The sequence below is a fragment of the Pteropus alecto genome, unplaced genomic scaffold (genome assembly GCF_000325575.1).
Source record: "Pteropus alecto unplaced genomic scaffold, ASM32557v1 scaffold157, whole genome shotgun sequence".
NCBI lineage: Eukaryota > Metazoa > Chordata > Mammalia > Chiroptera > Pteropodidae > Pteropus > Pteropus alecto.
Genome location: NW_006440626.1, coordinates 4,574,804 through 4,585,191, shown reverse-complemented (window position 1 = coordinate 4,585,191; position 10,388 = coordinate 4,574,804). Strand labels below are relative to the sequence as shown.

At 58.8% G+C, this 10,388-nt stretch overlaps 1 protein-coding gene and 1 pseudogene across 1 annotated transcript in view; one reads left to right on the top strand and one right to left on the bottom strand.

The window, feature by feature from the left end:
- Positions 1–10,388, top strand: part of CACNA1I (calcium voltage-gated channel subunit alpha1 I) — a 95,476-nt gene that overhangs the window by 57,427 nt on the left and 27,661 nt on the right. The window contains 4 exon segments of the mRNA XM_025050587.1: positions 549–970; positions 8,477–8,628; positions 9,217–9,402; positions 9,695–9,812. Of these exon segments, the coding sequence (XP_024906355.1) occupies positions 549–970; positions 8,477–8,628; positions 9,217–9,402; positions 9,695–9,812 (878 nt within the window).
- Positions 5,705–5,823, bottom strand: LOC112484267 (annotated as a pseudogene).

The following is a 10,388-nucleotide window of genomic DNA, read 5'->3' as shown; positions in this document are numbered from 1 at the left end:
CCTGGGACATGGGCTCTGGGCTCAGGCAGAACTGAGGAACGCTGAGACCACCTCGGCTTCCTCTGAGGGACGGTCACCCTCCACACCCTCTGTTCTCTCAGAAGCAACTCCTCAGCCATTTTCCAAACTCCACAGCCCTCAGCAAGCAGGACGGTGGGGAGGGGCTGGGGTTCTGGAGAGTCTGTTCGGTGACTGACCCAGGCCCACAGGCCGGGAAGGGATGAAGCAGGGACAGTTAACATGCACATGTGCTCCAAGCACGTCATGCGTATTAACCAGTGGAAACCCCACAGCCCTGCGTGGTGGGCGCTCCCAGTCCCCACTTTTGCACGGGGGAAAACACAGCCCAAGAACCTCAGGAACTGCAGGCCACTCAGCCTCTGGGTGGGGCTGCTGCGTTCCAGACGGAGCCTGGGGCCACAGGAGCCTGAGCACAGAGGGCTTATGTGCCAAGGTTAGGCCAGGGCCTGCTGTGGATGGGCGCTGCCTCCTTCCAGACCCCTGAGTGTGACCTGAGGCACTGACCCTGCCCTCTGTTTGCTTTTCAGAGCTGTGCCCGAGACATAGCTCCTTGGACCCAACGCCCCACACGCTGGTGCAGCCCATCTCTGCCATGCTGGCCTCCGACCCCGCCAGCTGCCCCCGCTGCCTGCGAGAGGCAGGCCGGCGGCCGTCAGGCCTGGGCAGCACCGACTCAGGCCAGGAGGGCTCTGGCTCAGGGGGCTCAGGCGGTGGCGAGGACGAGGCTGATGGGGACGGGGTCCGGAGCAGCGAGGATGGGGCCTCCTCGGGGCTGGGGAAGGAGGACGAGGAGGAGCAGGCGGACGGGGCTTCCCGGCTGTGTGGGGACGTGTGGCGGGAGACGCGAGCCAAGCTGCGAGGCATCGTGGACAGCAAGTACTTCAACCGGGGCATCATGATGGCCATCCTGGTCAACACCGTCAGCATGGGCATCGAGCACCACGAGCAGGCCAGTGGGGTGGGCAGCGGGGTGTGGGCCGGGCGCGGTGCGGGAGGGCTGGGGCGCCCGAGCCAGCCACACCCAGCCTAGGTGTGTTGAACACCCTCTGCGTGTCTGTTTCCCCCACTGACCAAGCCCGGGTCCACTTCCTCCCTGCGGCCTTAGTGCCCAGCCCAGGACAGAGGAGCTCACCTATCTGCTGAATGGCTGAATGAGTGAAGCAGAGCTAGGACTGGACGACTTGGGGCGAGGCCCAGGGAGAGCCGGGTCTGCGTACACCTACGCAGCCCAACATTACACCTGGGCACCCGTGGCCCATCTCCCGCCAGTCCCTGCTGACTCCAACTTTCACTCATTGCCTCTCCTCATGAGCCCACCTGTCCATTCTCCCCAGAGCAGCTGGAGTGACGTTTCCAGAGGTGGGGCTCTCCCCTGCCCACAGCTCCCCATTGCCCTTGGCACAAAACTTGGGCCTTTCCACTGATATTCGAGTCTCTTCATGCTCCGTCCACAACGTGCCTTCGGCCGCGGGACATCCTCCTGTCCCTGATGCTCCCACTCACCCACTCTCCCCGCAGGCCCTGAGGGTGGCCCCGTGGTTGCCTGGCAAAGCCTGCCTCCCATCTCCCCGCTCCACCACCCCTGCAGTTGCTTCTGTCCTCAGCTCTGCATGCAGGGGGTGCAGGGGGTGTTGGCTGAATTCAGTGGAGTGTCCCAGACTCCTTGAGCCATCTGGGGTACAGCTGGGGGTTCAGAGGTAAGAGGAGTTCAGAGAAAGGGTCCCCAAGGAAGGATAGCACATGGAAGAGGGGATGGCTTCTGGGAGGTGGCAGAAGCATGGGGAGGTCGCATACAAGAACAGAGGCGCCTATGTGTAGGGACATAGGATGGAGGGCTGTGTGGGGTTAGCACAGATGTCCCCCGTTTGTAGGCCACACCCAGGTGATAGCATGGGTGACAAGTCCAGCCCTGGCTCCATTTGGAAAAACACTGTTTTCTGTCCCCCAGCCCCTAGGCAGGTTTCCTCCCGTAACCTGCACCCCAGCCCTGTGATAACACCCCATTTGGCATCTGGAGACCCTGAGGCCCAGGGAGGGGATGTCACTGGCCCAAAGTGCCATGGCCAGCCAAGGGCTAGATGTGGACCCCCAGCTTCCCGTGGCAGGACCGACGCCGCGCGGCGTTCAGGATTTGGAGACCCCTTTGCTTCCCCGCGGCCCTCTCTCTGCGGAAGACCCGCCCTGCGCCCCGCGGTGGGCCACGCTCTCATTTCCCTCTTCATTAGTTCGCCAGGCACAGGCCCCATTCAATTTACTTAAATGCGGCCCCTGGGGCTGCGCGACACTGTTTGGAGCTGCTGGTTTGCCAGCCGTTCTGGCTTAATTAAAAAGGTCTCTGGGGAGGGCGGGGGAGGGCTGGGGGAAGGCTTTCTGCAGGGTAAAGCTGGCGAGACGGGCGGTCCGGAACCCACTTAACTGGGGTCCAGCCTGGCGGCCTTTGCCTGGGCCTGGCCTGCAGGCGGCCAGCGTCCCTGGGGAAGGTCCCACAGGGAACAGGTGCGGTTGGGGTGCTGGCTCTAGTTTCTGAGTGGAGCGGTACCGAGGGGGCCTGTCCCAGTCCTGCTACACCAGGGCTGGGGCACTGTCCCCGCCAGTGGCTTGCTGGAACCAGCTTGCGAGAGCAATTCTCTAACGCTGAGGAATTCTTCAAGGCTGTCGTTGAGATCAGTCGGTAGCTTGAAATCGGCCGGGGTGGGAGTGTTTACACCATGGAAATTGGCATATGCTGCAAATTAGGATTATTCTTCAGAGGCCTGTTTGCCAGTGTCCTACCGGTCTCTGTCTTCTCAGCTGCCCCTCCAAGGCAGCACAGTGGCCGGGCCAGCTCTGTCCTCTGGCTCCAGTCTCTTCCTCCGCCTGCCGGCCCCAGCCCCAGGCCAGGCCGTGGGCCCTACCCCAGCCTGCAGGCTCTCCCTGCCTAGCCTCGCCCTCCTCCCTCCTGCCATATCCTGCCTGAGCAAGCTTTCCAGCCTCGAATATGGTAGAGCCTCTTCTCTCTGGCATCACAGGCACCCCTGGGTGCCACCACCTCCCCAGGCTAGGGAGGCCGTTCGCACTGGTCAGTCTCCTGTCCCTTCTTAGCATCCACTCCAGTTTCCTTATCTACCAAGCAGGTGCCCTAAGTTTGTGCCCTTCTCCTCACAAGCTCCTGTTTACTGAGCACCTACTAAACGTCAGGCCTGGATACTGAGTCCTCAAAGCCTCCTCCTCACAGAGTGGCTGGAAGGGAGCAATGCATTAAGAAGTCTGGCACATAGTAGGTGCTCACTACTTCGGAATTATTTTTGAATCTTTTCTTAGAGCCTTACGCCACCACTTTTGGGGTGAGTTTACCATCTGCTGTCTGGAGCCTCAAAAAATTGAAGAAAAAGTGAGGGGGAGGGAGAATTTTTAAAATGTTCTTTTTAAAGCACCTCGGAGTGGCAGCCATTGTTCGGCTGAGCTCCGTGCAGGGCCTGCTTGCGGGCTGCCGGTATTTTTGCTCCATCTCCCCTGACTCCCAGACATCGCTCTGCAGGAAACTATCCACCCGGTGTTTATTTTGAGCTGCCCTGTCTGAGTGGCACCTGCAGAGAGAGGTGTCCCCTACAGAGAAAGGTGGCCCGGGGCCTCAAGGGGGCAGGGAGAGAAGGGGAGGAGCAGGGGGAGAAAGCAGGGGTGCACAACCCCTCTCCTGCAGGGGTGCTGACCTTGGAGGGAAGGCATGCTGGGGGCCCCACCCCGCCCCAGCTGCCCACCCTCCAGGAAGGGAGCTTGGTGTGGCCACAGTGGTGAGGCGGGGCACAGCCTGGGCCCTGCTTCCCTACTCCATCTGTAAAGCGGGGGGCCACCCCCCACCCCTGCCGCCCTGGTCATGATGCTCGAATGAGAGGTGACATGTTGGGTGCCCGTGGCCTTTAGGTGGTCACTGCTGCCAAAATCACGAGTGAGTGTCACCAGGTCCCACAGATGACAATCCTTGCAGGGGCTGGCCTGGGAGGAGTGACAGGTTAAAGGGAAGGTCAACCAGGCAGGAGGTTTGTGACCCACGAGGTGATCAGATGATGCTGAAGTCTGCACCTGGGAGGAGAATGGGCCCAGAACGGTCCATAACTGAGGTGGGGTCTGCGTGGGTGCCAGCCCCCCCATCAATCACCTGCTGTCACGCGTCCTCACATTTCCTGCTGGTGTGATCCTCATGCAGCCCCGTGGGGCAGGCAGGGCGAGTGTCTTATTCCCACTGGAAAGATGGGGAAACTGAGGCTCAGTGAGGTAGAACGGCTTGCCCCAGGTGACAGGGTGAGCAGTTGTCAGAGCCGGGCTTTGGGGTGCTGAGGTTGAATTGGAGGTTCCACGAAGTGGACGGGAGGCGGGACCGGAGACACCGCTCCTGGGGACAGTCTCTGTCTCCGTTTTTCCCTCTCCCAGCAGTCACTCACCCAGGCTCAGGACCCCTCCAGAGCTGGGCGAGGCGGTCCTGGAGTTGGAGGATGGTCACCAACGTAGACAACGAAAAACAGAGAATCGAGCTGAATAGGCAGCAGGGCAGGGGTACAGGGATGACCCAGGCTGGGGCTTGTCCACTGGCCCCAGCTCCCAGGGCACTGAATTCAAGCCGCCAGATCAGTGGATGGGTCAAGGCAGGCTTTATTCTCACTTTAGCAGCCCCCAAGTCACTGCTGACCTTGGTCTGGGGTGACCCTGGGAGGAAGAGGATGGGGTGACTTAGTGCCTGATATTGGGGGTTTAGGGGAAAGAGATACCAACATGGGCTGCAGTCAGGGAAGGCTTCCTGGAGGGAGTGGCACTGGTGATGGATCCTGAAGGGCGATTAGGATTTCATCGGTGAGATAGAGGAGGGACAGGAGCAGGGACTCGGAGCATAGGCGTCCACCCAAAGGACCCCGAGTCCTCGAAGAGGCTGTGCACACAGGGCAGACAGCCCAGGAGACTGGGGGAGCTGTTCATCCATGAAGGGTCTTGAGGCTGGCTTTATCCTCATGGCAGTGGGGAGCCATGGAAAGCTTGTAAGCAGGGCAGTAACGTGTCTGCACTGAACTGGAGCCTCAAGTCCAGGGCTGGTGAAGGTGCCTGGGCCATGGGCGTGGGGTGGACCAGGGGGAGAGACCTGGGTTTGAGATCTGATTCTGCCAGTGGCTGGCCATGGCCCTAGGCAGTCACTTGGCCATGGACCTAGGCAGCCTCAGGTCCCCTGTCTGTAAGTGGGGATGCCATAGGGTAATGTTTGAAGCTTAGGTGAGACAACTCGTGGAAAGTGCACCGCCTGGCACGTGGGAGACAACACCAGCTGCCATTATTATCATGGGGACGGTGCTGGGCTCGAGGATTCCTGGGGACAGTTTAGACCTCTGCGCCGCAGGGCCCTCACCTACCCTTGCAGAAGTGGCCAGAGGCTGGGCTGCCTGGTGCCTCTCAAGCCTGGCGTCGCACAGGGATGAGCTGGCCCTGCTCCTGCTCCCTCTCCCTTTGCTCTGGCCTCACTTCCAGATTGCAGCCCCTCCTCACCCGCCCTCTACCCGCCTGCCTCTGGCTTGACCTGGGTTTTCTGCCCTTTGCCATCTCTAGCTGCTCCATTCGCAGCCTCTGTCTGTCTGTCTCTCTGCCCTGCCTGTTCTCTCTTACTTCCTGGCTCTGACTGTGAGTCCCACAGTGTCACGATCTTGGTCCTTGTATTTTTTTTTAAAGCCTACAGCACCCAGTTTTCCCAGGTGGTCTCCCATCTGAGTAGTAACCAGGCCCAACTCTGCTTAGCTTCCGAGGTCAGGCGAGATCGGGCGCGTTCAGGGTGGCATGGCCGTCGACCCCTCATCGTGTATTTTTACCTGTGTTTTTCTCCCTCTGTCTTGTCTCTCCACACCCTGCCTTTGCCTCTCACTCCTGGCGTCTGTATTTGTCTGGCTGTCCATCTCTCTTATGGCTGCCCTGTCCCTCTCCACATACCTCCCGCTTGGTCTCTCACTTGCTGTGTCTATATTTGTCTGTGTGTCTCTCTCTTTCTCTCCCACTCACTGTCTCTCTCCCAGAAAAAATGCTCACAGGAGTGATGGATGGTCCATTAGAAAAAGATTAACAGGTGTGCACTTGACGAGAGAAACAGCTGTTGCGAGGGGGGAGGGAAGCGAGCGGGTGACCTTTCCGAGAGTGGCAGGCTCCGCGCATCGATCGCGGGCGGAGTGTGTGTGCAGCACGTGTGGCCCAGAGCGGGTGATCTGCCATTATGGACTGTCGGCGTCCACATTTTTCATCTCCCAGACGTCATTTTGATTGGGCAGGGAAATCAGTGGCTTTGAGCAGCATCTGGGCCCTGGACTCAGCCAGGGATGCGGGTTCCCCGCCCCTCCCCACCGAGGGGCCCGTCTCAGGGTCTCGCTCCTCTTTCAGGACCATTTTGTGAGTCAAATGTAATTACAGATAGAAATGGGGACTTTTCCTTTCATCTGAGCTTGAGAGGAGTTGGCAGTTTTATTAGATTTCCCGGGCACCAGGCGGGAAGCAGGCGGTTGGGTGGTTCTTTTTTTCTATTCTCCTTTTAACCTAAATGGAATCAAAGTCAGGCCACCGAGGTATCCTGTGTCTGGGTGGAGGGGCTAGGTTGAGGCTAGGTGACAGCCCTCGCGTCTCCAGCCCTTGCTTGGCTGGTCACTGTCTGGACACCTTCTCCTCTTTTCTCTGTCGCCTGCTCTCCCTCTCAGCCTTGAGGGCTCTGCTGAGATGTCACTTCCTCCAGGAAGCTGCTCCTGACAACGCTATCACCGTTCCCCAAACTACCGTGGACTTTCTACTGTTTTTAGCCCGCTCCGACTGGTTTGTTAACTTGCGCGCTGGGCTTTACCACTGGAGCCTGTGGTTCTTGGGGACAGAGAGCGTGTCCTGACTCACGACACTGGCTGCCCTGGGGAGCACAAGCCAGCAGCTAGCGGACGCTTGGAAGCCCTGTGGAATGCATGCTCCGGTGAATGAAGGAGAGAATGGATGAGCGCAGGAGTTCAGGCAGGGGGTCGGCGTGTGTAATGGAGAGCAGATCGCAGTCTGCCTTGTTTCAGTGCCTGGCGCTGCCATATCCCTGCTGGGTGGCCCTGAGCAAGTCCGTCCACTTTTTTGAGCCTCAGTTTTCTCATCTGTAAAATGGAGATGGCTACCACAGCCTCACGGGTTGTCCGAGGCATCAGTAATCGTGCTGGGTGTCAAGTTCAGCATGACCGCATGCTCAGGCCTATCCAATGGTCCCTTTACCTGTCTGTGATTCAGGCGGGAGCAACCTGACTCCATGGTGAGCAGAAATCAGACATTTCACCAATCCCAGAGGGTCATGGAAGGAAGAGAGGATCTGGGGCCTGGTGTGGCTCTTAGCAGAGAGGTTTGGAACGAATGTCATCTCACCCTCTCCCCCCCGCCCCCACTTATTTTATGGGTGAGGAAACTGAGGCTGAGGAGGGGTGGGGTGGACCTGGGACCCTGCCCCCAGTGTGGCCTGTTTTATATCCCAGGGTTGCTCAGACGATCTCGTTTCAGGGGTGTCACCTGCTGCTAAAAACCAGGATGTAAACAGCTCCGGAAGCCAAAGGTGGCTCTGGGGCCAGTGACCAGCTGGTGACTTTAACCATTAATTTCTCTGGGCCTCGGTGTCCTCCTCTAAGAAGTGGGTGAAGTTCTGACCAGGGTGCTTGAGTGAATTAAGAGTCGTTGTGGCACACAGTAGGTGCACGGTCTCCGTCCTTCCTTCACAGGGCTTGGTGGTCTCCAGCCCCCACAATCCTGAGATGGCTGTTGCTGGGGAGTAGGGGCATGGGGGAGCGGGAAGGGCTGAGTAGGGAGGTCTGCCCAGGAAGGGGTTAAGGGCAGGAGCCCCAGAGCCAGGTTGCCTGGGTTCTAGTCCTGGCTCTGCCCCTTAGTAGCTCTGTAGCCTCAGGCAGGGGACTGGCCTTCTCTGAATCTGTGGAATGGGCCTTATGAGGGACTAGGGAAGTGGTGCCCATAAAGTGCAGAGAACAGATCCTGCACATGGCGAGTGCTCACTGAAAGGGTTAAGGTCATGGGTCAACAGGGAGTGTCTGGCAACCACTGGTCTGCCTTCTCCTTTTGCTTTGTATCATGTGACCTCCGGCTGGCTTCTGAGCCTCAGTTTCCTCATGTGTAAAGTGGGGACCGTGAGGCCTCCCTCCTTGTGCAGCAATAGCACTATGTCCAAATTTGTGGAAGGTCAGCCTCATGGGAGTCCCACCATCTCAGTGGCCCTCTCAGGACCCCAGGCAGGAGAGTTGCAAGGTCCTCCAGACCAATGTGCAAGGGACAGAGGGGACCTTCAGCGAGGACACTGACCTGCCGGCCCATGCAGCCAGGTGGCAGAGCCAGTCCTCACCGCCTCTTTGGGGTCCTAGACCTGATGCGCGTCCAGAGGGTATATCCATGGCTGCCCTCTGCCTGACCGGCCCCACCCTGCCTCAACGCCCCACAGCCCGAGGAGCTGACCAACGTCCTGGAGATCTGCAACGTGGTCTTCACCAGCATGTTCGCCCTAGAGATGCTCCTGAAACTGGCCGCCTTCGGGCTCTTCGACTACCTGCGCAACCCCTACAACATCTTCGACAGCATCATTGTCATCATCAGGTGCCGTGGGCCCGGAGGCAGAGCAGGGGGAAGGGGGCTTACTGCACTGACCCAGCCAGTAAGTGAAGCACACGAGACCAAATGAAGCCAATCACACTGAAACGCAGTTAACAAAATATTTAAAAATGTGTGTGATTGAGCAATATACACGCTTCTGGATTAATGCACAAAATAGCGAGATCTAGCAGTGGATCTGTGACTACTGTCATCCCAAAGAAGGGATGAGCATGAATTATACTCAGAAATATCTGCATCCACCATCACGTGATGCAAAAATATCAGAGGTTTCGATCAACCCCAAGATCACAGGAACTGCTAATTCTCTGCATTTTGTTGTTCCTGTTCATAATCAAAAAAAAATATTGAAATCTCAAAGAGCTCAGTGATCTTTGCGGGCCTCCTGAATTCCAGACATCTTGGGGGAGGGTGGCCCACAGGCTCTAGCTTTAGAGCCCCCAGCTTAGCAAGCAGCAATGACCCGCAAAACACATTACTGGTTGGACGGATGAATGGAAGCTCACTGTCTCACCTCCCTGCATCCCGCTGACGCCTCCTGCCTCTCGCCTCTTCCCACCCCTCCACACGCAGCATCTGGGAGATCGTGGGGCAGGCGGACGGCGGGCTGTCGGTGCTGCGGACCTTCCGGCTGCTGCGGGTGCTGAAGCTGGTGCGCTTCATGCCGGCGCTGAGGCGGCAGCTGGTGGTGCTCATGAAGACCATGGACAACGTGGCCACCTTCTGCATGCTGCTCATGCTCTTCATCTTCATCTTCAGGTGAGCCCCGCCCACCCTGGGGACCACGCCTTCGCGGCCAGCAGTAGGTAGCAGCAGTGGCTGGTTGAGATCTCCAGACCACGCTCTGGACCTGTGCGTGAATCCTGCCACCATCACTTAATCCCCCATGGCTCTGGGACAGTACTTCCCCTCTGAGCCTGAGTTCACATCTGTAAAATGGGACCAGCGCGGCCCACTCCCATCTTTCTGGGTTGTTCTGGGAATGACGCCGGGTGGGCGGGCAAGAGCTTGGTGTGTGCGAGGCCCTCGAGCCACCTCCATCCCTCCCCAGCATTCTCGGGATGCACATCTTTGGCTGCAAATTCAGCCTCCGCACGGATACAGGGGACACGGTCCCGGACAGGAAGAACTTCGACTCCCTGCTGTGGGCCATTGTCACAGTGTTCCAGGTGGGTGGTAGCATGTGTCCCTGTGTGTCTGGGGAAGGGGTTTCTCCCAGGCCCCCCACCCAGGATCACTTTTCGGAGGTTCCCCCATCCTCAGAGAATCCAGAGGCGAGGGCGGCCTGACAGGGAGGCCCCTGAACTCTGGCCTCTAGTGGGCAGGTCCAGGGCATGTGGACAGGCCGGCTAGCACTGGCTCTGGGAGCTGGACCGCCCACCTGGAGACTTTGGGCACATAGGAGCCTTCCCTGAGACTGTCTCTTCTGTGTAATGGGGGCATGGTTGAATGAGTGTGACACACAGTGCGATGGGGGCAGAGGGAGCAGGAGGAGGAGGAAGGGTGGGCTTGTGTGGGGCGGGATAGGGCTGACACATGTGTAGGGTAGAGGATAGGGTTGTCGCAGCCGGGAAAAGCACTGCTTGGTGGGATGTCAAGGCAGGAGTGTGCAACACTGGCCCAAGCGGTGGACAAGCTGGGGACAGCAGGCGGAGCAGTGTATGTGTGTGGATGTGTGTGTGTGAGCAAGCAAGGGTCTGAGGCTCTGCCAGGTGCATGCCCCCCCACTACTTGAGGTCTCTGGG